The sequence below is a fragment of the Hippocampus zosterae genome, chromosome 7 (genome assembly GCF_025434085.1).
Source record: "Hippocampus zosterae strain Florida chromosome 7, ASM2543408v3, whole genome shotgun sequence".
Classification (NCBI taxonomy): domain Eukaryota; kingdom Metazoa; phylum Chordata; class Actinopteri; order Syngnathiformes; family Syngnathidae; genus Hippocampus; species Hippocampus zosterae.
The window spans coordinates 17,189,974-17,216,224 of record NC_067457.1 but is presented as its reverse complement, the minus strand read 5'-3'; the positions used below and the strand labels follow the sequence as shown (position 1 = coordinate 17,216,224).

Sequence of the window (26,251 nt, the reverse complement as noted above, 5' to 3'; positions counted from 1 at the left end):
TGGCAACCGATTCAGGGTGTCCCCCGCCTACTGCCCGAAGACAGCTGGGATAGGCTCCAGCACCCCCCGCGACCCTAGTGAGGATCAAGCGGTTAGGAAGATGAATGAATGAATGAAATAATGAAGAATAATGCAATTGTGGATTACATGTCACAATTTGAAATTTTGGTTCAGACTTTAGCGAACATCATGGAACTTGACATTTGCTTTCATGGGCCACATGTAATAATGTGGCAGGCTAGATCTGGCCCTCGCACCCCTTGACACCTGTGTCCAAAGTTTTTGTTCAGTTTTACTACTTCTACTAATGACGGGAAACAATACAATACAATACAATACAATACATGCTGATTTATATAGCGCTTTCACAACAGCGGCAGCTGTAACAAAGCGCTTTACAAAACAGTTAACATAAAGTAAAATAATAAACACAACACATAACATAAAACACGGACAGTCGTGCAGTCCTAACCACTTTTCCGTCACACGCTTTGTTGATTGAAGCAGTTTGAGATGAAAGAGGAGAGAATCAAAGTGTCCTTTAACCAGTGGATCAGAGACATCATGCTCAAAATGTGCACACGTCGGCTACAAGCTAAGTTTCAAAGTCAACAAGAAGCTGTAGCATCCATTGACGAAAAAAGAGATTGGTTCACTTCTCCTGTCCCATGGAAATCCACTTCAATTCCAAGCGGCGACTCGGGGTTCCAAATGCGCATCGGCGCTCTTCGCCAATGCTCCTCTCTCCTCATCCTCAACTTCAGCGGCCATCCATCCAGCCGCACCGACGCCGACTGTCCAACAGCGCCGACATAGCCACTGAACAAATCGGGAAAAATCGGGAAACGGCATGACCTTGACTGTTCTGGATCCATACCTCTGCCTTTGTCATCATAACCCCTCTTCTTTAATGCGTATCCTCCCCAATTTTGGCTGAAATCAGTTTTAGGGTAATTCCCTCCACCTTTGTCGAGTCCAAAAAACGCCCCTTTCACACAGCTGGTCCTCCACAAAAGAGCTTCCCGCCCAGCCAGCTGATTGTGTTGGCTGAGGCCGTCACCCGACCGTTGCCTCATGCCAAAACGTTTGTATTTAATACAGAGGGGGAGCGCGGGAGAAACATCGAGGTCGCCACCAAACAGGACTGGCCGGTGCTACCTGCGCAAAATGAAAACTCGAGAGGGGGGAGGAGAAAAAGTCATGTTTGGGAGCACGCCGAGGCTTGTTAGAGGCTTGTTAGGGGCTCATAAAGTGGCAAGGCGATGGCGGGGAATGGGAAGTGACAAGACAATCTGCGGGAAATATTGTCGGGGTTGTCTGAAGGGGGGGGCGAGGGGGGCGCGTGCCAGCTACTCTGCGATTGTTATTGTTGGCTATAAAAGGATGCCTCGTAAAAACACGCCACTGCCAAAAGCTTGTAAACACTCGGCTCTTTTATTTCATACACTCGCACAGGGGGCTCAGGGGGACCTCAGGGGCACACCGCAGCGGTTTGATGCCTGCCTTGTGACTTTCGAGATAACAAGGTGGCAACGGGACTTAAGTGCAACTTTCCTACAGGGTGAAGGTGGGGAGGGGCGTAGATTTAGTTTTCTGTGCAGGATCGAAGGTAGTAATAGCGGTAATAGCGGTTACGCTCATATTTCCGAAAGGCAACGTTGCATGATGTTTCATTGACAGTTTGTGACGAAACGTTGCTCTGCAGCGACAGGCAGCATGCGTACTAACGCGCGGGTTGTGGCGCGCAGGTGGCTGCGAAGTGGACCTGGCGCGCTTCTTCCAGGTGCTGAACGACATGGGCGGCATGCAGCAGGTGATGGACCTGAAGAAGTGGAGCAAGCTGGCAGACCTGCTGCGCATCCCCAAGTCGGCACAGGACCGGCTGGCCAAGCTGCAGGAAGCTTACCTGCAGTACTTGTTGGCCTACGACTCGCTGGGCGCAGACGAGCGCCTCCGGCTACACGACGAGGTGCTGCGCCACCGCTGAAAATTTGCTTTGGTCACGTTGAGGACGTCCTCAAGGGATTTGTGGGAGGGAACGACAATTGTAGCTCATGCTTTCTCCCCTCCCTGAACTTTTGGTGAAAAGCCACTATACAGTGGCAGCCTCGTTTTTCACGGGGGTTGTGTTCCAAAAATAACCTGAGGTGAAAAAAAGGCTGCAAAGTAAGACGTTTTAAAAAAATTTTTTAATATGATACTATGAACATTTTCCAAATTTTTTTCTCGTATTGTCAAGCATGCTCAAAGTTCAAACCTTTGCGAGAAAAATACTTTGGATAATCAATTGCAGCCTCTGGCCGTCACTTCCTTTCAAATTGTCCCACCATTTCCCCAGTGGCTGGATCATCGGGACAGTACAGAAGGGTAGGAGTAGTGAAGGGAAGCCGCAGTAAAACAGGCCAAAATCCAGAAGCCAGAGGTTGAGGCAGGACAAATGACTTACCGTATTAGCCCGAATATAAGATGGTGGTTTTTTGCATTGAAATAAGACTGAAAAGGTGTGCGTTGTCTTATATTCGGGGTCTAGACATGATACCCATTCACGACGCTAGATGGCGCCAGATATCATTGAAGCGAATTCTGAACTTGACTCCCAGGCCAAAGTGAACCCCTGTCACGAATAATAAAAATAAAAATAGCAGTCGCACAAAGAAGAAAAATTAAAGATAGCGGTAAGGAAGAAAAGAGAAGAAAATAATAGAAGAGATAACAGAAAATTGAGAAACGTAGAGACAAAAGTGGGTCGAAGATCGGCCAGGTTAACCGGCAGCTGAGAAGAAGTCATGATGTCATTTACATTTCAAAAACCAGAAGGCATTCATTGACGAATGTGATTGCACTTTAGTTTACATATTTAAATTTTCAGATATTAAGATTTGAATGAGGCAAAATAACATGCTTTTCCTTTCAAATATATTATTAGAATCATTTGTTTCAGATGCACTGTAATTATTTTCTGGATAAAAATTAATTTGGTTTTGAAAAATCCTTTTTTTCAAACTTGAGTCTTGAAAAAGAGGGGGTCGTCTTATAATCAGGGCCGTCTTATATTCGGGCCATTACTGTAAAAGGTGCTTTGTAACTAAATTCCAGAGCGTAGGAGTCAAGATTGAAACATTTCCCCAAGTAGGGTGTCTAGAGTACTGCAACTCGAATAAAAAATGATCCAGCACGCGCTGGCTCGTCAAATGTCGTAAGATTGTGAATTTCCTAATAGGTACTGCAGGAGAAGCGTCGACTGGAGGCGCGGCGCGGGCCCCTCGAGGGTCTGGCGGACTCGGCCGCGCCGACGCTACCCCGCTACGAGCCCAAGAACGGGCTGGCCGGTGGCCTGGTGGGCAGCAGCGGCACCGGCGCCAACGGCAACGGCATGTACCAGCATCTGAAGGATCTGGAGGCTCAGGTCAAAGCGGGCCGGCGCCGCCTCTTCGCTCAGGAAAAACACAGCGGACGAGAGGATGGGCGGCGTGTCGCCGAGCACCACGATGACAGCATCCTTGGCGAGCAGCACAAATGTATTTGCAAGGTTAGTGGCGACAAACGGAGCACCCTAAAAACATGCGGGAACTTACGTGGACTCGGTACGTGCTGCTGTTTTGGTGAGCAACACAAAATCGTGCAGTGGTCAACTGGAAAGCAATTTTTCTTTGACGTCATCTGCTCGGCGGAACAGAACAACCCGCTAGTCACTCGCAAACAGTTTTTTTTACTTAATGTCACAATAGGAATTAAAAAAACAAAAAATCCTGCACGGATTTTTTTTAGTCATCCGTCAATGTTAATGTTTAAGCTGTGCATTTACAAAGAATAACTTCACTTTTCATCCAGTGCAGTATTTTTTTTGCCCTTTTCCAGGCCATTTTTTTTCATACAGTTCAGTTGTATTTAACTTTTAAACAGATGTTTGCATTTAATCGATCAATACTGCTTATTTGGAAACATTTGTGTGCAGTTAGAATATCATTTGAATTTTACAGCTTCAGTTTCATATAATAATAATGTAATGTAAATAATGTAATGTAATGTAAATAATCCAATAAATGGATTTTTATTGATTTTTTTTTTTCCCCCCTCCCCCGTCACTCTTTTGTGTACAACTTATAAGTGGGATCTGTTTGCCTGGAATTTTCCACAATGGTTTATTTTCATTTCTCGCATTCATACCGATTGTGAAACTGCCGCAGGGGAAGTCGGTGTCGCTGACCAACTTCTTCCGGATAGCTCGTAACACCATGACCATGTGCTTCAACAAGGAGCCCGCTGCCAGCGAGGTCGAGGTGAGCGTCATCACCATCGCCAATCACACCATTTTTTTGGGGGGGGGGGTGTTAGCAAAAATAAAATAAAATAAATAAACCTGCCGTGTGCTGTCGCGGCTACAGCAAGAGTACTGGCGTATCGTGGAGCAACGCGACGGCCACGTGGCCGTGCACTGTGGCAAGGTGGACACCAGCACGCACGGCAGTGGCTTCCCCACCGGCAAGTCGGAGCCCTTTGCCAAGTGAGTGATTGCCCCCAAGTCATCCCCCTTTTGCCCCCCCACCAAAAAAAACAAACCACAAGGTGGATCTCCGATGCGTGTGTGTGGCGCCCTCTTGTGTGCAGACACGGATGGAACTTGACGGTCCTCCCCAATAATTCGGGCTCCATTCTGAGGCATCTGGGTGCCGTGCCCGGTAAGAAGGCTCGCTTCAAACTCTCGTTGGTCCGCGTGTCGGAAACGCGAAATTTTTATTTATTTATTTTTAGACTGCTATTCATTTTGGAGATGCCATTTAGCCGTGCACCAATATTATTGTTTCAATTCTTTGCTCGAGTCTTAAATCGTCAAATTCATTCATTATTTGGGTAATTGTCAATTAAGAGGACATGAAACGTTGCTTTAAGTGCCTTTTTGTAAAAGAGCTTCAGGTTTCTGGCTGGCTAAAAGGGCCGCATTTGTTTGGCCCGGTTTTGTTCCAAAAAAATATGGATAAATCAAAACTTAAAATGATTAATTCTAAAATAAGTTACAATTTTATACATATTCTTCCTTAAAGTGATTTTATTTTTTTGTTTTTTTTTGGTCTATTTCAGAAACCGGATAAGTAATTGCATGCATATTTTTCACGCTTATTATTAAATTTATTTTGATTGTAAAATTACTTCCTTTGTGTGTGTGTGTGTACTTTATTCCAGGAATGACATCCTTTAGGTTTCTAGAAGGTTCAAATGACGTCATTCTGACATACTTGGATACATTTTTTTAGAACCACTATTTTTTTTATTACTGTAAGACGTTGGTGAATCTAGTCGATCGTGACTTTGTGACTTCACCACGAATGACTCACATGTAAAGTGTTGTTGGTTGCCCGCAGGGGTCACCATTCCTTGGCTGAACATCGGCATGGTCTTTTCTACCTCATGCTGGTCTCGAGACCAAAATCGCCTTCCATACATCGATTACCTTCACACTGGTGCTGATTGCATTTGGTGGGCTTGCCGCGCATCTCCAAAGCCTATTTAACAAACTATATGCGCACGCGTGGAATTAAACTTGTGCCAATGCGTGCTTCAGGTATTGTGTCCCTGCTGAGGAGAAGTCCAAGCTGGACAAGGTGGTCCACACACTGCTGCAGGCCAACGGGACGCCCGGACTGGAAATGCTCGAGAAGAATGTCATGGTGTGGATGGGGCGTGCGCAGACACACACACACACATGCACATGCAACATCCCAAATTTCCAATTAAAAAAAAAAAACAATAATAATTTCATCTTGAATTTTATCATTCATCTCATCAACGTATATATATATGTGTGTATATATATATATATATATATATATATATATATATATATATATATATATATATATATTTGATGTTTTTTTTAAGTCAGTTTAACCCCTTTGATGTCCACTGTTGTGACCGCTGTTCCTGAAAGGGTTCTTTTGGTTGCATTCAAAATGGTCAGTGTATCCATTATTTCATAAATGAAGTCTGAGGTGTTTTTCAAATGTTATTAAGACATTCCTGGATGAAAAAAACCAAACAAACTGAAGAGTGCCAAACATCAGGGTCAGCATATCCATTCGCGCAAACCAAATTTTAACCGTACCTATTTCCGAATGAATACATTAACTCTTTAATTCCACAAGACGTATTTGTACGTCTTTTTAAAATTAGGCCCCGCCTACCAAGGACGTACCTGTACATCTAAGACTTTTTATTTGCGTCATAGAAAGGAGGAGGCTCTGATGCAATCTGTGAGCGACGATAAGCCGTCTGCGTTGTGAATCATGTAAAAAAAAAAGCGACCAGTAGGTGGCAGCGGTGCCTCACGTGATTGAAATGCATGATTTTACAAAAAGCTTTTTTCTCCGTTTTTTTCCCCCAGGAATCGCCATTTTCATGAAACTTAGCCATTTTGTAATGCCGATTGCTGAAGAATGGAAAAAGATAGATACAAATATTTTTCTGCTGAAAGAAGAGAGTACAAACTTTATTTTGTTAGGCTCCGTGTTTATATAGCATTACAACCAAATATTCTGTGGGCCTTGCAAAATCAGTAAAGATAGTAAAAGATAGGTAGTAAAGATCCAGTAAAACTCTCGGATTGAGGGGGTTGCTCCAGTGAAAATGAGTTAACAGACACATTTTATAACATGTCCTCTTAAATTAAGCAGTCATCGTGTCATTTCTTGTCTTTTTTGTTTTGGTGAGTAAGAATGCGCAGTTTTGGTCACGTGGACGTTTGTTTGCTTAGATCTCTCCGGAGGTGCTCTGCCGGGAGGGCATCCGCGTGCACCGCACGGTGCAGCGCAGCGGCCAGTTTGTGGTCTGTTTCCCGGGCACCTTTGTGTCTAAAGTGTGCTGCGGCTACAGCGTGTCCGAGACGGTGCACTTCGCCACCCTGCACTGGATCAAGCTGGGCTACCAGGCCGCCAAGGTTTTTACAAAAATAAGCATTATGTTTGTTCATTTGAGCCACTGACAAGGAGAGTGGGCCAGCTCCATTTTTATTTTCTCCGAGAGTGATTTCAAGTTTTCTCCATGATGTCTTTGGCAGTGATAGTTTTTGCACGTCCATCTGTAAAAAATTGCAGTACTGTCATGATCTAATTCCAAGCATACACTGAAAATATCAATATTTAATGAAAGGAGAAAAATGACATTCAAGTGTACAAACTAACATGCCGCCCAGCCCCAAAGATCTGCAACTTTATGCGTTTCTGTCAACAACTGGAAGCGCCTTTCCTCTGCGGTTGGCCCACTGTTGCACTGAATCAGAAAAGCAGCCAGTCCAATCAAGGTCTGCCCCCTTCAGGTCAAAACTGGAAGTAAACCGCTTCAACCGATACTCGTCTGAAAGATGAGCTATGTGTCGATCGATTTGTGTACGAATGCAGTTAGCCCACTCTCGTTCTCATCAGCTCATTTCTGTAACACACCAAAAGCACTCCAGTCAAGCGATGATGCGAGCGAGCGAATGATTCCGAACGCAGTTTTTTGAGTTGAATGACTAGCCTGTCGTTTTGGGAGTTGTGTGCGGCCGTTTGCGGTTTCCGTCCGCAGTTGAGTGATTTGCTCTTTGGCCCCGACAGGACCTCAAGTGCCGGCGCATCGCCAAGCCCTTCTCCATGGAGAAGCTGCTCTACCAGATTGCCACGGCCGAGTCCAAGCGGGACAACGGGCTTCTGCTCACCACCATCGCTGCCCTCCTCAAAGACCTCAGGTGGGCGGGCCCCGCACCCAACTCGCTAGTTTGCCATTGTTGCAAAATTCCCTTGAAGCAGATTACGAAATTTTTTTTTTCCCATCTTCGGATACATATGGGCAATCTTCTGAGAATTTGTACAATGCTTGTTAAATGTTCCGTAATGCCTGACGAGGTCTTGTTTGGCATCATGTTGGCGCCGCAGGAACTTGGAGATGCGCCAACGCGAGGAGCTGTTCACGGCCGGCCTGCACTCAGCGGCCCGCTACGGCGCTCACGACGAGAGCCGCAAGAAGCCACGCGGCAAGTGGACGGCGCTCGAGTCCTCCGAGAGACGCTGCCAGACCTGCCACCACCTCTGCTACCTCTCCATGGTCACCTATTCTACTTTTCTCTTGCCCGTCTGCATTTTCTTGCTTTTATTTCATCACCTACGAGCAAATATTTATATTTTGTGATCATTTTTTAAAAATAGAACCGTTAAGGGTGGAACTTATCGACATTGCAACGTTTACAAATTCACCCTCGTTTTTTTGTTGTTAATGATAAACCCCTATTTAAAATGTAAAAAAAAATAAATTAATGATAATTATGACTGCCCAAAATTTGCACGAAAATAAACCAAACTTTAAAACTAGTTTGTGATTGCACTTGGTTTTCATTTTAAAGTTACAATTTAATTTAAAGACAAATTACAAAATTACAGGTTACTGACTACAAAACAAAAAATTGAAGAAAAACAAAAAAAAAATACATTGGAAATTTTGAATACAAATTCAACATGTATATATTTAAAAAGCATCTCTGAATGCCAATACCAAATTAATTAACAGCTGAAAGGCAAATAAAACATCATGGTCGTTCATTCCACCCTCCAAAACAAGCTCTTGATGTTTTGACGCGATAGTTTTTATGTAATTAATAGTGAACACGAAACAATGAACAGTTGGTGCGGATGTGAAGTGAATTTGAATTTTTGCAGGTGGTACAGGAGACGGACAACGTGGTGTTCTGCCTTGAGTGCGCGCTGCGCTACGTGGAGAAGCACAAATCGTGCCGAGGCCTCAAAATGATGTACAGATACGACGAGGTCAGCCAAAAATCCTCCCGCAAAATTTCCACCGTGTTGTCCAAAAGTCACGCAAGCTCCAATTTGTGTTTTTTCTTGGCTCAGGAGCAAATCAACAACCTGGTCAACCAGGTGTGCGGGCGTGCCATGTTGAAGAGCAGCGGAGGCGCGGTGGTGGCGGCGGCGGGCGGGGCCGAGGCCTGCCGCCGCCCTGTCAGCCCCGCTCAATCCTCGCCGGCTAAGCGCAGCGGCGGCGGAGCCCCCCGCAAGCGGCGCGCCATGGAGGTGTCGCTGGGCCGCCTGCCGTCCGGCCTCCTGGCCAAGGCGGCCGCCGTGTCCTGAGAGCTTTTGCACTTGCCACCCGGAACGCCGTTGGGCCATTTTGCTTTTCTTCCGCCCCGCCAAATCTCCCCCCAGTAGAAACCCAAAGTTATTCCCTCCAATTCCTGACGCAGCTCCTGCAGTATCACTTTGAAAATCCAGGGGGGGCGGGGGGGGGGCGCTCTAGTAGCGAAAACTTGAAAGACAATACTGTTGCTGTTTTTTTTTGGGGGGGGGGTCACGTATCCTTTGTTTTTCTCTCTTTCACCTCCTGCGTCTTTTTTGTGGGGTTTGAGTGCAAAAAAAAAAGTGTGCCTCAGAGCGAGGAAATCCGCCTTATTTTTTTGGGGTGCTGTTGCTTTCCAACTTATTGTCTGATCATGAGGAGAAAAACAAAAGTGTGACGTTTGCCACAATCCAGCACTAACGCGGCGGAAAAGCTTCTTTTTTTTTCCTCCTTCCCCTCGCTTGGTTGGAGATGTGCAATCATGTTAACATTCCATTTTTCTTCCAGTCCTTCATCTGACTTTTACATCATTTTTTATTTCTGTCTTTTTTCTTTTTTTTTTTTACATGTTATCAAGTAGAGCCACTAGTGTCAAATGTGAAATGTTTTTTTAATTTATTTTATTTTTTAATTAAATTGAGTGATTTCCTCCCCCAACCCACCTCGAGATTTTTTTTGTGTACATAATCCTGTAAATGTCTTTTACATACTTGAGCCCAGTGGGGAAGGATGCCAGGAAAAGGGTGGTGGTGGTGATGCTGATGATGGTGATGAAGAAAAAGCCTTACAATTCCCTTTCTTCATCGACGTGCGCTGACGACAGGGTTGCTCCCATATGTAAAGAAAAGAAAAAAGAGAAACAAAAAAAATCGTTTAAGTGCTGCTTATATCGCTAAACATAAGATGACTCCCCGTGCCCATTCCCAAGACCCCTCAGCCTAGTTTTCTTCCTTTAGCTTTACTTTTTTTAAGAAAAGGGAAAAAACGGCAGGTGAGATTTTTTTTTCCCATGTGTGAAAATGTCACACCCAGAAAGGTTGTAGCTCTCCACTTGTTGCACTGAAAAAGAAAACTGCTTTTACATCATGGATCTTTTTTTTTTTTTTTTTTGCTCTTGTTAGTCGTCATCCCGCCCGCGCAGAAGACTGAAAAATTATTATAGGACTATTTAAGGCATAATACCGACGTGAGCATTTCCAGTGTCGAAATAAAAATGACATTGGGGTGTCAAGGTTTATGGCCTTAACTAGGTTTGTTTTTTGATACACAAGTCCGGAAGTGCTCACTGACAAAAAGCGAGGCTCTTAATTTATTGGTCCAGACTCACGTGTTGGTGACTATTTTTTTTTTTTTTTACTTTTTGCAGTTTGTTTGTACTTGAGGTTCAATAAAAACTTGTCGACAATTCACTGTCAAGCTTTTGCAAATGTCTTATTCATTTGTTTGGGTTTGTTTTTTTTTTGTCCAGAAGAACTTCATTTAGTTGTAATGATGCGATTTTTTTTCAAATGTCCCCAAAAATCAGCATGTATCCGCTTTCAAAAACACAAAGAAAAAAGCAATGTATTGATGAGTTTTGTCATTATCTTTATTTTAAATGAAGGAAATGCATCGGAGGTTTTTTTTGGGGGGGGGGTCGACATAAAAGCAATAATGGTTGTACTGTGCAGGCCCGCCATTTGCGATGCGAGTTTGCGAATATCCACAAAAAAAAAAAACGGGGGGAAAACATTGGCGGGAGGTAGGGGGAGCGAGAGAGAGATTTTTTTTAATAGAAATACCAGAATTGAAATGGATAAAAGCAATAATGGTTGTACCGTGCAGGCCCGCCATTTGCGATGCGAGTTTGCGAATATCCAACAAAAAAACGGGGGGAAAACATTGGCGGGAGGTAGGGAGAGCGAGAGAGAGATTTTTTTAATAGAAATACCAGAATTGAAATGGATTCATGTTCTCGTTTGTCGTCTTATAAGAGTAAGGAAACGTTTAGTAACGTTTTCATGTATAAATGTAAAAAAAAAAACACGACTCGTCTATTTGTGTGGGAGTACCGGAAGTTGTCACCGAAAGCATTTCTTCTATCGACCAGCAGATGGCGACAATGCGGCGTTCTGAAGACGATGTAGTTTTGCCATTATGGCATTTATTTCAATTTATCAAGTGAATTTGCGAATCGAACATAAAGGCAAAACTACGTCCTCTTGAGGTGCCACCTCTTCATGGGGCGTCGGAATAAAGTGGAGAGCACGCGACAAGGCAATTCAAGGTCTTTCACTCGGGCAAGGACACCAAAGCACAGGTAAAAGAAGTGACAAACCAGCAGTGTTGTGTACAAGGACCGGCAACCCGAGGCAGAAATTTTCCAAGGCCAAGGACCAAGGACTTGTCTCCAAGGCCAGGGACCAATGACTGATTTTGAAGCTGAGGCCTAGCCGAGAACATGTATAAAACAATGCTATCATACCACTTGGCAGGTCTTCATGATTTGCAACACCCCTCCATCATAATAAGGGTGTGGAAAATAATCGATATTAATCGATGCGCGATGCGAGTGCATCGGCTCATTCACTGGGTACGACGCGATTGACGGGTGAAATCGAGATTAATTGCAATGCATTGGTGGGTATCGGGAAAATCCGGTTCAAGCGCCGTTTTATTCATGTTAAACGTCACCTATGTGCCCTTTCCTATGCGCAATGAATGCACCATCATTGTTTTGCGTTTTGTGTTGAATACGGACGGTAGCCGTGCGTCACATACAGTCCAGTACACAACTAGCGAAACATTATGGAAGTTAGCGCAAGCAGCAGCAAGAAAACTACTATATTTAATGCACTCGCAACATTCAGATATTATGTTTGGAAACTAAAAGAAAGATGGAAAGCTTGATAAAAACTCGGTAATTTGCAAAGAATGTCGCACTACGAAGCCATACAACGGCAGCGCCACAAATATGCAGACCACTTAAGCCGATGACACCACATCACCGACAAGTTTCCCGCCCTCTCCCCCCTGCCCGTCCAGTTCCTCGTTGGACAGTGGACACCGGAGAAACTCTTGGCAGTCCAGGTCTGGATCAGAAAAAAATTGCCTCTTATTTTGGGGGTCCCCTTGCAGCTCACTGTGACTGCGCAAGGAAAAACTATATATGGATGACTCTTTTGGACATTTCATTATGACACTCAGTGAGAGTGGTCTGTGTACGCCACAATACACACAGCAGCTTTGAGGCTGTGACTGCCACATTGTTTCAGTTGTATTTTTTTCTGTCCTATGGAGATGGATATTTCATATAAGACACTCAGTCAGTAGTCTGTTTGTGTTTACACTACAGCAACAGCTGTGAGGCTCAGGTGCCAAATTGTTTACATTTTCTTTGCACAAAGGCCAATTGTGAAAGGGCTTAAATGAGTTGTTTTACACGTTCTACTGTTTATAAGGAATAAAGTGGTCTACTTTTTGCAATACCATACTGAATTGAAAATTCTGAAGTCAGGTCACCCGTATGAGGTGGTACCTTACTGTGTAATACAGTGACGACCCGAAATTAATTTTAAAGGCCAAAGAGCGTGAGGATTTATTTTACATCTTTGCAAGATCCATTCAGCTGAGAGTACCTTCCTTGAGCAAATGTACTTCCTTCATGCGCGTGACTGCCCCCCCAACAATCTCACATTGTGTTTTGCTCCCTCAGCCATTGCCTGATTCAGATGTTGTTTCCAAGTTTTGACTGAGCCCGTTTCGGAGCGTCACGGGATGAGTTAGCTCACATGGAGGCCGCGAGATCTTGGGTTTCTGGAGAGGGTTTCAGTAACATGGTTTTGTGCATTTGCTGTGCTCTGCTTTCTCCAGGTGTCAGAACGTAGGAGAGCTTGGATTTGAAAACAAATGTTCTTTATTCTTCACATAGGTGATTGGTGCAATCATATTTTTTCAACGCTCAAAATTGGTTTCTATTTTTGGTGTACTATACAAGGTTAGATTTGAGGAGTGCCTTGGATTGCTTTCTTCTGTCAGTGTCGGTCTTAGTGTCATGTTGGATTGTAAAAAACCCACGAGGGTTGCTGCATGAAAATGTCTTCTTTTTTCTCATCAAGTTGTTGAATTATTGAATGTATTTTAATGAAATGTTAAATGAAAATGTGTTGGACTGTGAAATGCAGTTGAACTGTTCTAAGAAGATGCACTTTGTTTTTGAAAGCAGCCTGGATGCAAAGAGACAGGTTTCTGTTTGATTTCATACACACACGCACGCACGCACACACACACACACGCACGCACACACACACACACACACACGCACGCACACAAATTTTATATGTATCCCCCAACATTGACTCACTCGTATCTCAAGGCATCACTGCAGCGACTACATAGAAAGGAAGGCATAACTGTGTCACAGTTTTGCTTTCACAGTGTGAGTGTTATATTTTAGGGAAGAAGTTATTTGGAAAGGCACAATTCAGCCTAATTACGTCATAACGCTTCACTCGGTGCTTCACTTTTCCACATTCAATATGTCAGCGACGTTAACATACGTGTAGCAACCGGAATGACGTCATAGAAATCGGATGCCAATGGGACCGCGCAGCAGTGTCACGTGATTTCAGAGAAACGCAAAGGTGCGCTTCCTTGTTGCAATTACCCCTCATTACCAGGAGTTTGTCGCTGTTTCAGAACAAATCCCACAAACACTGTTTTTCATCTCATTTGAAATCCTCTAACACACACAAACACAGTTGCTGTCGTTTCAGCAACGTACGCAAAACGACGTAAGCAATTTCGTTTAAAATCAGGCAGAAAATGTTTTCTGGCAATGGAAAAAAGGGCTGAGTGACGCCGAATTCCAATTGGTTCAGGAGGCGAACTGGTCCAAGCGTCCGTCTATTATTTCCCGTGCGCCCGTGTGACGGACAGCCGCAACTTGTAACTCCTTGTCCTTCTGCGACACAACTTTGGATACCGAGAATGTATCTACTCGTCCTCTTTGTTGCGGCTCTGCAAACACTCAACGTGACGCCTGGTAAGTGCACTTTGTTGGCAATTTATTTACTGCGCGAAAGATTGTGAACCGACGGGTTAACGTTTATTCTCTTCGCGTGTTCGCTGCCTCAACATTGACCAGTAGAAATATGTTAACGATTAAATATGGAAAGGCGAACCCAGGGTCATGAAATGTTATACTGCGTCAGTCGTCGAACAGATAAAGATTAGCTTCAACGTTGCATGTTAATCTACCCGTCGTTTTTTATTTCTTGTTCTGGTCAACAAGGAGGGGCTTGGGTTAAAGTTCATCATTCGGTGACTACATTTCAACAATTTATTTAGTTTTGATTGTGTTCCGGTTGCAATGGTTTGAAGCAGCAGTTGTCAAACGTTTTGTCAAGTACAAACTTTGGAGAAAAAAAGTCAGAAGCTCACGCCGCACCGCCACAATGCCTGACTTGAAAATGGAGTAATGCGGTCGGCCTAAATGTTCACGAAACCCGGGGCAGCGTTTTTATTTCGAAAAACTACACTCCTATTATTGTCAGCCATTGAAAGGGTATGCGCCGCTTGATTCACAGGGCGCTTAAACGTAGGGGCATAAATAAATGGACGTACTCAATGAACGCTTTCATGCAAATGTGTTGGACGTGAAAGTTAAAACAACAAATGCACTTCAATAGTTGAAAACGTACCGCGCATTTGACTCCAAGGGAAGTTTTACATATGTAATTACTAGAGCTGTCAAACGATTAAAATATTTAATCTAATTAAAAATGCAACTGTCATAATTAACTCAAATGAACTAAAAAATTAATCGTGATTACTCACACATTTTTATCGTTTCTGAATTTCCTTTTACATTTTTTATCCTATTTTCCCCCATTTTAATGCTCTCATCAACTTGGAATCATGAATCAGTTTTCTATGTGCCAAATCCAAATATTTACTGAAATAGCAATTTCAATTTTTAATTTTACATTTGGAGCAGTTGTTCACACATAATCTCTCACACAATATTACTGTCCATCAACACCAGTGAAAAAAATATTTTGTCACACAACAGCTGCTTTAACAGCTTTTTAATGAAATCAAAACAGAGCAATATAACATTATAAAGTGCACATCTAAGGTAAACCAGTACTCAGCCTCTCGTGGATTTAAACCATGGTTGCATACTTTGTTTTTCTCAAGTTTGTTTTCAACACAGCAGTCTGTTTCTGTATGTTTGTTGGAGAATAACGAGACCCCGGACACCAGTGTTCGTTATGTGCCGCTGTATTCAAAACTGCCGGCCGTACAAACAAGCGCAAGCACTTCCCCCGTGCTGCTGGGGCAAACCATTCTGAAAGAGGGGGGTTTCACTCCCCCTAACACAGTTGGGCTATGTTGATTATGTTGGTCCTTCTTGCGCGGAAGTCTCTCTACGGTTTTTGTGTAGACCTCATTTCGGATGACTACACTTGGTTCGATGACAACACTGGGGACGTTTAATTTTCGCTAGGTCGCTACAACAGCAGTGCACTGTCACTGTCAGACGAACACAGAGAAGCTCCACCCGCTCTATTTATATGGACACGGAACGCTGTAACCTTCCACACAAAATAGTTCCAAACAAGTAACAATCGCGTCAGTGGCATACATCGTATACCTGTATAACTTTGATCTTGTCAGTGGAGCAATCTGGCAACTTTTTAAAAGTAAACTTTCCATTCAGAAACTCTTTAAGTATCGGTTTTCGGTGTCTCCCGCTGCCATGGCTGGTAAAACAGACATGGGCGTGGACTTCTGCAGCGCGCTTGTTGTTTTGTTTCTGGTGTATTTATAGAGCAACGTAACATCCGCTTGTGACGTGTGCCGCGTTAATCTCGCGAGAAAAAATTTAATCCCGTTAAAATTCATTTAAATTAATGCCAATAAAAACGCGCTAAACTGACAGCTCTAGTAATTACACGTATCTATTAAATCGATACATGACCCTTCGAGTCAAACGCTGCCAGGATATCAGATATGTGGTCATCCAAATCTTTTATAACGCTGAGTGAGAATAAATATGAAAGACTATAAAATATTGGATTGATGTAGATTTGATTCCTAATCAAGGTGTTATGACGTTATTCTTCAATGTTAAAAAACGCTTATCATAACAACACAACACTAATTGTTAAAATAAGCGGTTTTTTTTCACATTTTAGGCTAGTGGTGTGCCGCGGTATTTTTTTCAGCGAAAGAAATGTCCCTTGGCTGGAAAAGGACACTGCTGTAGATCAGAAAGTGAAACGCACCCGATCAAGCCAAGCGGGTTACATCATACGAAACATTCAGGAGACGCTTGGAGTCGCAAAGACTCAAATCGACAAGAAATTCTGCCAATTTCCCTGCTCAGAGTGAATTGCGAGCGGCTCGACGGAGAGTCGAGTCAATGAACGTTTGCTCGAATGCTTTACCTGTTTTGGTGCTAAAACCTTCCGCTAACTGCACCGCTAATTAGGGAGAATGCGAGCTGCGTGGCGCTAACTATGGCCATGGAGGACTTTGAAGCGTCCCGTGGCTGGCTTTAAAAGTTGGTTGCCCGACATCAGCTGATCAACGCTGTCGTGGGTGGCGATCGAGGGGAGGTCGAGTTTGAGACAGCGAGTGAGTGGAAAGAAAAGCCACCGGGTCTCTGACTCGTCTCATTTTGCAGCAACTCGTCTGAACTTTGTGATATTTGGTTCACATACCTGTACTGTATGCTGCAGTTTCGTGTTAGAAACAGTTTTTGGGCAACATATCGTTGCAATTTGTTGCGTGTGTTGTCACACGTTTATGTTGGGAACATACTTTCGTGTTCATCAAGGAAATGTACCATCGTCGTATCCCACATATGGAAATTCAGCTCTCAGGAAAGATTGGACACCGTAAAGACGATTTGTGACGAGAAAGTACTTATTGCATCGCTCGACTTCTACTGGTCGGACCACAACCCGTCTGCAGCAATGCACTGGCACACTTTTCTCATGAAAAAAAAGTAGATTCCGACTTGAATGCCTTTGTTCTGTTCATGTTTGATATGGACCGTCAACAAATGCAGGTTGGTTTTTTTGTTGTTGTTGTTTTTTATGTACCGTATCTTGTGCTGACCCGGCCCGCGTGTCAAATTTGAAAAGTCAATGTGGCCCCCGAGCCAAAAAGTTTGCCCACCCCTGATCTATTTCATTTCGAACGTCGTGTTTCTTTTCATCACGTCACACTTTGAGAATCACCGTTGAAAAGTACGTGAACTCTTTTCATCTCGATCCGATATGATTGCATTGATTAAAAATCATCATCATCGGAAAAATGCACTGTGTAGCCGACATTGAATTTCATGCGTGGGTAGTCGATAACTTTCTAGTTTCTTCTCGATGGCGGGGTATCATGTCTGACTTTTATCCAATGGATTGTTATTTTTCAAATGAATGACAATCGTGCAATGTCAGGTCATTTGATTTCTTTTGTAAGTGTAAGTGTCCTCAACCAACGGTGAGGAGCATTCAACATCTTTGAAGAAATCAAAAAGGGAAAACGATGAGTGTGGGCTTGTCAAATGACAGAGAAGCTTTGTGAGTCAGAATGCGCTCCGATCAAACGTGGCGTCAATCATGTCCAGAGTGTCGAGGCCCCGAGAGCGGATGGAGTCATGTCAGCCACGCGTTGCGCGAGGCTGCCGAATGGAAAGCAAAAGAAGAACATTTTCTTGTCCTTTCTTTCAGCGCTACATACGCTGCGTTATTTCATGACAGCGTCCTCTCAAATCGCAAATCTGCCAGAGTACTGGGAGGTCGCGTATGTGGACGGCGTTCAGATTTTGCAGTTTGACAGCAAGAGCCGGAAGACGAAAGCCAAGCTGGACTGGGTGAACAAAATCGCAGCAGAGGATCCAGACTTGTGGCAGCGAGAGCTGTACGGCAGTCTCGACAGTGAGCAGGTGTTCAAAGTCAGCATTGAAATCCTGAACGAGCGCTTCAACCAAACCGGAGGTTCGTTTTCCGCTCGTACAACGTAGCGGATGTGCCCCGACTCATAAACACGCACGTCGCTGCTGGCTTCTCTCTGTTCATCGTGTGCGTGACACTTTCAGGCGTTCACATGATCCAGCGGATGAACGGCTGTGAATGGGATGACGAGACTGGTGAGGTGGCTGGTTGGGATCAGCTCAGCTATGACGGAGAAGACTTCATCTCATTGGAGTGGAAAACGATGAGATGGATCGCAGCCAAGCCACAAGCGTTCATCACAAAGAACAAGTGGGAACGATCGGACGGCCAAAAAGAATACATTAGGAGATACGTCACAGAGCTTTGTCCTGCTGACTTGAAGACGTACGTGCGCAATGGGCGGGACTTCCTGATGAGAACAGGTGCGGTGGCCGCTCACACTCTCTCGTCCTCTCATCTGTCCATCGTCCTCGCACGCTCTCGCTTTCTTTCACCCTCTGGACATGCTCGCCGCCGGTTGTCTTCTCGCACCTTCTCGGCGCGCTACCAAGTTGTCCTGGCTTGCCGTTTCCTTCGCCGTCTCACGCGTTCCCTCCGTCTTGATCCTGACGCGTTCCGGCCGTCTTTTGCCCTGAGCGTCATCCTCTTGCGCCTGCTCTCCCTGCTTCCTCCTCTCACACGATTTCTCCTCCCACATTTCTGCTTGCAAAGTTCTTCTCGCACTTTCTCTCCATCTTTGCTCCTCCCACGCGTTCTCTCGCCGTCTTTGGCCCCCCTAAGTCGTTCTCTCCCTCCTCGCCGCAGAGCTTCCGACGGTGTTTCTCCTCCAGAAGACGCCTTCCTCTCCGGTCACCTGCTTGGCGACGGGTTTCTACCCCCCCGTATGGGATCTTTTCTGGAGGAAGGACGGCGAGCAGCTGTACGAGGACGTGGAGATGGGCCAGACGCTGCCCAACCACGACGGAACCTTCCAGACCGCGGTCCACCTGAAAGTGGAGCCGGCGCCCGACGCGGAGGCCAAGTACGAATGTGTGTTCCGGCTGGCCGGCGTCGAGGAAGCCATCGTCGTCGAGTTGGACGACAAAAACATCCTGAGCAACGCGCGCGACGCAGGTGAGCCGCTTGAATGGTCGCGTCACCTCGGACTGACTCTCGCCAACGGTGTCGTGACGAGCCCTTCGCGTGCTTCTCTTCACGGCCCACATCTTTGTTGCAACGTGAAAAGAAGAAGAGCGAGTCAAGATGGTGGTGGCCATCGCTGTCGCGTTGGGGGTCCTGGCTGTGCTGGCGGCGGGGGTGGCGGCCTTTCTTAGGTTCCTTGCCAAGCGTCGCCGGAACAGACAAGGTGAGGGACGCCAAGATCTGGTCTGTCGGGAAGATCCAAAGAGAACTTGTGGCAAAAAGTCCGTCATCCTAAAACTTTCTCTCTCTTTCCTTCCAGCCCGATACTCTGCAGCGCGTAAGTAAAACATTTTCTGTTTCCTTTGAGCCACAATAAACGGGGCAGTTCCACCAAGGTCCGATTTAGGCCGTTGCCGCCAAAGCGTGAATCGGGAGTCGCTTGAAACGGCAGGAAGAGTCGGCTCCGTAACGATGCGCACGTGAATGTTGATGTGAGAAGCGCCGTGAGAAGCTCTCGCTGTGCACCAAAAAAAAAAAAAACATCGGAGCCTTTCATGTGAGTTGAATTTGTTGAGTGGCCGCGCTCGTAACCGAAACCACTCGCGTCACAAATCATTTTGTCCAATGAAATAAACGGAAATGCCTTTCCGGCTAAAAAGGCAACAACAATGGTTGTCAGGTGTCATATTTCAAAAAAATCATACATACATGCACACAGTCATGAGATCATGAAATCGATTTTTGAAGGGAGAACATGTTGGTTTTTGTTTGGTCTCACCGCTGCTTGACGGCCACTGAGCGTCGGCCATCTTGGACAGTTTAAGTCAGACGCAAATCCTTTGCGGTTATCGGTACGCCACTGATATGAGTTGTTTCGACACAGAGGATAAAGAATACGCAAAATGACACCGTGTACTGTCCAGTGCAGACACGGCAACAGTTGTAGAATAAAAAGACGCAAGTAGATGGGACAGCGCCGCAAAAGTCATTCGGCAGTGAACGTCTCAAATCCTTTGGCGCCAGCGTGACTCGTTTCGCTTCACATCTCACTCTGCCGTTGCACTTCCTCAGCCGTTTCCACCGTTTCCGAGCCCCTTGCCGAGTGAGACGCGGCGGCCATCGCACGGTGAGTTCGCTCCCGCGCCGGCTTTGGAATGTGGAAATGCTCTCGGCCATCTTGATGTGGATTCTCGTTCACGCTTTGCTTCGGCTCTTCTCCCTTCAGACGCCAAGAACACGAGAAGTGGGCCCGCTGAGCACGTTCTCACTACACCGCCTTTGAAAACGCAGAAGTTTTTTTTTTCTTTTTCAAGCGGACCATGAGTGTGATTTTGCTTCTGTTAAGTAGCGCTCAAAGGTTTCTGGTTTTGGGGGGTTTGTGATTTCATGTGGAAATGATTTTTTTTCTTTTTGAGCAATCAATTGACGAATTCAAGAACTGAATGTCGTCAAGGTCACGATTGAAGGGGATTTTATGGTCCTCCCAAAATGTGCTCGATGGTTTCGACGGCATCTCTGCATTCTTGTTTGATTGGATTTGCGGTTTGAAATGTCAACTTTATCCTCATAAGTTATGAATTAAGTGATTCTTTGGCACACCCCGAGAGGGAGCCCACGGAGCCAAGGTCGAGAGCACGACAACGATTCTTCCATCACCGCTTTCGCTTGAGCAAACAACTCTGCCAAAGCGCGCATTGATCAGAAAGTCACGTGAACAATTGCGCTCCTCGTCCGAACATTTTGGATCGATCATTCGACTCGTGCCACAGATGGAAATGGCCACCGGGGTGCACTACTTGGCCGCGGCCAGCAGGGGCGCTGCAGGTTTGCCGCCTCGAGAGGTTGAGCGACAGCCCTGCCGGAAAGTGTCATGCTCTGTCTGGTTTTGATTGTGTTTGAGGGAAGGGCGTCGCCCTCCGGCAGGCGCGCCCGCTCCGCCGTTTCCCCATCGGGTCTCGCCAAGCTTTGTCGCGTGGCCAAGTCTCTGTTGGATGATTGACTTTGCTCGCTGTTGTATCCTCGACCTTTCGCTCTCCTTTTGCCGTTGAACTTTGGAAGTATATTCATGATCGCTTTTTTATTGATCCTGATCTTTGGTTTGGCGTAATTGGACTTCTTCTCACTGTTCCCTTGTACTTTGCCTTTTGTTTGATGAAATGTTTGTTTGCTTTTCCTGGCTCCTTGTGGCCAGCGATTTCAGCCTGTACTTTTCTGCAATAAATATTTTTGTTTTTGCACTTTGTCTGAGCCTGCATTTCTGGAATCCAAAACTGTCACGTTGTGCCCGAGGCGATGAAAGATCGCCTCGTGCACAACAAGATAACGAGGTGGAGCCCCAGGTAAAGCAGACACGAAAAGATTTTGTATGAACACAAAAAGTCTTTAATAACGAACAGAAAGAGCCCGACAGGGAAACAGTAACAAAAAACGCTGGTCAAATAAGGACCAGGGAAGAAATAAGGAAACAACAGAAAACGCTCGCAGAAAAAAAACAAAAGGCGAGGAAGGTCTGATTAGACTATAGACTAAATATACAATTTTGGGACTAGAGAGAACGCAAGATAAACGGCCACAAGGCTAGAAGGCAACGAGAAATCTACTATAGAGGTTTTAGCGTGAGAGACCAATGGCACGGCGTGGAATTCTCCGGCAGTGAGTGAACTGCCAGAGCCTCTTAATAAAGGCAGATAATCAACCCGAAATGACGAACAGGTGTGCAGTTGGCGGAGGGAAAAGCCCGCCCCCTGCTGGAAGACACGGGACGTGACAAAAACATGATTCAGTTTGGTTTGACAGAAAGCCTTGGTCAACCTGTTCTTCGTGACACGTTTGTGACTTGCGCAAATAGCAATCAACTTTCTTGTACTCCATCCGTCGAAACGTCGATTTGTCATTTTCTCTCTCTCTCTTTCCACGTGTCTGAAGCGAGGTTTCGCAGTGGCTCAGCTGCCGTGCTCAGAGAGGGAGACGGGAAGGCAAAGGGGAGGCGACCAGCCCGCCCAAGTTGAAGTATTTAGTTTTGTTGAATGCAAATTTAAAAGAAAGCAAGGCGTAGCTTGTGTTTGTTTTGTTCGCTGCTGCTGTTGCACTTACTATTCACTATTTTTGTTGTGATGCAGCATGTTTGACTGTTGTTGGTTGAAGTTTAATTTTGTTGCTTGTTTATTGTTTGAGCATTTTAATGTTCAATAAAATAAGTGAAACCCCTTTTCTTTGCTTGATAATTGTTGCTATTTAGTTCACCAAGTAATTTATCAAAATGTATGTTTTGCCAAGTCTCTGGAAGGACTAGGCTGGACACAAAATAATTTTTATGCGGGCTTTATTCCCGACTGAACACTGAGAAATTGTACAGCTTTAAGATGAAAGTGTGACGGAAACTGAATTTTAAAAGAGGTCGAAAGGGATCCAAGAGATCAAAGAAAATCATTTCACAGATTACAGACAATTACGCCACAATAGACAACAGCAGTGTCTTGTCGTTATGTTCCGGTGCGTTGGGTGTGTCCAAAGCACGTGGACAAACACAAATGATCTCCTCTGCTGTACAGCTGTTCACACGACTCACTAGTGGTAGATTTCAAACTCCAAACCAAACCACTCCAGATATTGTGCTCTGAAGATCGCCAGGGTTACGATGACGATCATGCGCGTATCAAGTTGGGACAAGCAGTGGGCACAGTTCAGCGACTACCCTCCTTTACGTGCATGTCACCCTTACTGGTCTGATTCTCACACGCCGCATAAGTTCCCGCGTGTTTTGATCTAGTGTGGCTCTTAAAGTGACAGTGTTACATTTGTTAAACAAGGAAGCCTTCACTACAAGCATCTAAGTGTAACGGAGTGATATATTGCGGTTATTAAATTATGACGGAAGTGACGCAACAGCGCACGGTATGGCACCAGCCTCCCGCCGTAGTTCAGGTAGAGCTACCAGGGAAGTCACAGGGTAAGTCGGGTTTCATTGACGGTCCGGATTCATTCTAGTTTAATTACAATATTTCACTTTTTTTCCCTTTTTCTACGGCGCGGTGTATTTAATTAGTTCCCGGATTTGTTCCGAGTCCACATTGCTTTTTGTGTCGTCATTTAATTTAAGTTTTATCGAATGAAAGTTTTTACCCATTGAGTTAACAGGTGGGTTTTCTTTGTTGCGCAGTTATTTACTCGACTGAAAAGCCCCGTGACTTCACCTATCTTGGCATACTGTGTTGCAGGTAATGCTTCTTTCCTTTTCATTGTACTCTACATAGTTTTTCGTGTTGTTTTTCATTTGACTATTAATGTGGCTGGCGTGTACCCGCGCGGTTCGTCGCGGCCGCCATTACTGTGCATTGTGCAGCCGTTCTGCTGCGTGTGATGCGTTCAGTGGCGTCATGTAGATACCAGTGAATGTGTTTTTTTGTCCTTTTCTTTGTAAATAGTTAATATACGATCACCTTTGTTGTATATTTCGTTTTGTTATGCTTTTAGTTTCTTATGGATGATGTTTAGTTCAGGTAGAGCTACCAGGGAAGTCACAGGTTATTTACTCGACTGAAAAGCCCCGTGACTTCACCTATCTTGGCATACTGTGTTGCAGACAATAAAAAGAAAAGAAAAGCCACATCCTAGTGTCTGGTATTCTTGAGGCGGCAGCGACGTGGAGCTTGAGACCATCATAGTGGTGACCCCCGTCACATAAGTAAGGTTCACCTGGTTACATATGCTAAATTTGTAATAAATATTGAAAAGAAAAGCTAAAGTTAAAAGTGCCGTTTGAGAGCCATCAAGAGCCGACTCTTTTCACTGAGCCGATCCAAATAAACCGGATCGCCGAAAAGAGCCGAAAATCCAATCACTACTGTGCACGAACACAAAAAGATAGAATCCCGTGTGGCGATTTTCAAAGATGAAGCGATTTGGACAAGAGGAGTTCCTCCCCTAATCGGGAGCTATGCGGAAGTGAAGCTGTTGTGCCTGTTGTATGTTCCCAAAAGAAGATAACACAAGAAACCCGTTGTTCCACTTGAACAAGAAGCACCCAAGTCATCAAGTGGAAAGCATGAAAAAATGCGAGCAGAGTTTGCACACCTCGCTGACGGAAAAAGTTCGCGGTTTAGTCGCTAAAAAGCTAAAAATTAGTCGCAATGACGCGAACACCCTATTATGGTCAACATTTCCAAAGTATTATTAAGAGATTATGAGGCGTATTTATCATTCACGATTGGTCCATTTTTAGAAGCGTTATTTTATGTGACTCTGCGTTTGTTGTACAGTAGAATGGCACAGTTTGAAATCAATGACAAAATCGACGGTAAATTGTTCTCTTTCATCATCTTTGTAGTCAGTAGCGGTGCTTTAAAAGTGGCAATTTAAAAGCTATGAAAAAAACGGGTGTCGCTCCGCGAACAACACGTAGTTCTCCGAACCGGTCCGTTACACAAACAATGGTTCGGGGACCACCGCTTTACGGGGTCTTTCAAAATCAGAACAGAAAATGTTGACTTGGCGAGATTTGAGATCTTTTCTTCCCCGCTTTCATAGTGGAGGCGTTCATGCGCCAGAAGTGAAATGAAAGCGAAAGCAGTTCAGAGTTGCTCCACTTGGCATAATTCCACACCCGGACCGCACGTGTGTGACAAGAGAAAGAGTTCGGCACTTTGCCAAGCTTTTGCTGCGTCTTGGGCGCTTGTCGCGGACGCCGACTCCGACGCTAGGGGCGGGGAGCTTTTTTTGGCTGCCGGTGTGGCGTTGGTCAACCTCGGCGAGCTCCCCACGGCGCCGGCTCGTTTCCTCGCCTTGCACAACGCGCTCGCCGCCGCCCCGGAGAGCCTCGCCGCCGCCTTGGGGCTCGGCAACCCCCCGTGCGCCGGAGCCTCGCTGTGGGAAGTCGGAGTGCCAGACTCTCCGAGTGGCCGGAGACAGAAGCGCCAAAAGCCGCGAGTTTTGTTCATGAGGGTGCTTCGCATGTACAGGCCGGACTTGGCTCTGCTGCTCGGAGGGTTTTGCTTTCTCACCGTGGCTGCCGCCTGCAAATTGCACAGTTTCGCCATGAGGATGAGGATAAAAGGAGGGTCCGAAATGAATGCGGGGAGGGGCGGGGGGAAAAGTGTATCAATGAGAAATAGCGGTCCCCATCATTGACAACGTTGTATGGGGGGCGGGGGGGATCTACTCCAAATTAAACAGAATGAAAGGAAATGTCGAGATTGAGGGGATTTATTCTTGTGTGCGAGTCCCAGGTGGGATCCAGATCCGGTATTACATGGGCAAGGTAATTGACAACCTGCGTGAGGATTTCGAGCCGGATGACTTCTTGTCAGCACTGCTTCTCATGGGCGTGTTCTCAGTGGGAAGGCGAGAAGAAGTATCCTGACCCCCAAAATTTCAGAGCCCTGCATAATCCAGGCGCAGATGAAACATACTTATCACGTGTACGCCTAAATGCCTTTCGGAATCAAAAAGCTGCCCATTTTCAAGAGAAAAAAAGTCATTCCTATTTTCTTTTGTGAGAAGGTGGTGGTTTATTGGGGGGGGGGGGGGGGTTCTATGCCCATTGTTTAAATGGGCACATTTGCAAATAAAAAATAAAACGTTCAACACAAACCATTTGCGGACCCTTCTGACAACCCAAGTTCAAGAACTTCTGGTCAAGTGACCGCCCATCTTGTTTTTGTTTGCGCAGCGCTCTGGGCGCCGGCAGCCGAGGGGGTCTCCTTATGGGGGCCATTAGCTCCTTCAAGTGCAGAGTGAAGGCAAAGTTCTTACATACTCAGACCAACCAGGACGGAGACGTCGGTTTTCGACACCGCAAAGATAGGTAATGCAGAGAGCGTGGTACAAAAATAGTGCACAGCAAACAAGCGGTGAATCTCTCATGGATGCTAACATGTTTAGTGCTCTTGGAGGTCCCCGTCATGGGCCTCATCCTTAACTTAAACAAGACTGTATAAATATTTACATCTATTATATTTCTGTTTCTGCAGAGGGGACACGAACCGACAATTTTCCATCATTGACGGATTTGACAGAGTTGCCGGAAAAAATTAAGGCCGTCCGTCATTTTGACTGGTTGAAAATAAGGGTGTGGAAAATAATCGATATTA

At 45.3% G+C, this 26,251-nt stretch overlaps 2 protein-coding genes and 2 long non-coding RNA genes across 4 annotated transcripts in view; 3 read left to right on the top strand and 1 right to left on the bottom strand.

The window, feature by feature from the left end:
• The window catches only part of jarid2b (jumonji, AT rich interactive domain 2b), a 62,449-nt gene extending 51,937 nt beyond the window's left edge, over window positions 1–10,512 (top strand). The window contains exons 8-19 of the mRNA XM_052071017.1: window positions 1,749–1,969; window positions 3,221–3,529; window positions 4,188–4,280; window positions 4,386–4,504; window positions 4,609–4,679; window positions 5,361–5,475; window positions 5,561–5,666; window positions 6,749–6,931; window positions 7,587–7,717; window positions 7,905–8,073; window positions 8,682–8,789; window positions 8,874–10,512. Coding sequence (XP_051926977.1) covers window positions 1,749–1,969; window positions 3,221–3,529; window positions 4,188–4,280; window positions 4,386–4,504; window positions 4,609–4,679; window positions 5,361–5,475; window positions 5,561–5,666; window positions 6,749–6,931; window positions 7,587–7,717; window positions 7,905–8,073; window positions 8,682–8,789; window positions 8,874–9,110 — 1,862 coding nt within the window. The 3' untranslated portion in view covers window positions 9,111–10,512. The remainder of the gene's footprint in view (window positions 1–1,748; window positions 1,970–3,220; window positions 3,530–4,187; window positions 4,281–4,385; window positions 4,505–4,608; window positions 4,680–5,360; window positions 5,476–5,560; window positions 5,667–6,748; window positions 6,932–7,586; window positions 7,718–7,904; window positions 8,074–8,681; window positions 8,790–8,873) is intronic.
• LOC127604303 (uncharacterized) overlaps window positions 1–19,147 on the bottom strand; it is a 154,550-nt gene extending 135,403 nt beyond the window's left edge. The window contains exon 1 of the long non-coding RNA XR_007963229.1: window positions 19,009–19,147. This is a non-coding gene — a long non-coding RNA (uncharacterized LOC127604303). The remainder of the gene's footprint in view (window positions 1–19,008) is intronic.
• LOC127604202 (major histocompatibility complex class I-related gene protein-like) lies at window positions 13,954–21,400 on the top strand. The gene is made up of 9 exons (XM_052071213.1): window positions 13,954–14,119; window positions 17,817–18,083; window positions 18,185–18,463; window positions 18,846–19,154; window positions 19,270–19,406; window positions 19,483–19,500; window positions 20,235–20,289; window positions 20,389–20,616; window positions 20,789–21,400. Exons 1-8 carry the CDS (start codon window positions 14,065–14,067, stop codon window positions 20,484–20,486), a joined length of 1,218 nt encoding a protein of 405 aa, XP_051927173.1. The 5' UTR covers window positions 13,954–14,064; the 3' UTR covers window positions 20,487–20,616; window positions 20,789–21,400.
• A 2,731-nt stretch (window positions 21,401–24,131) lies between these two features.
• LOC127604308 (uncharacterized) lies at window positions 24,132–25,594 on the top strand. The gene is made up of 2 exons (XR_007963233.1): window positions 24,132–25,147; window positions 25,388–25,594. It is a non-coding gene; the product is annotated as an uncharacterized LOC127604308 (long non-coding RNA).
• Window positions 25,595–26,251: the final 657 nt, after the last annotated feature.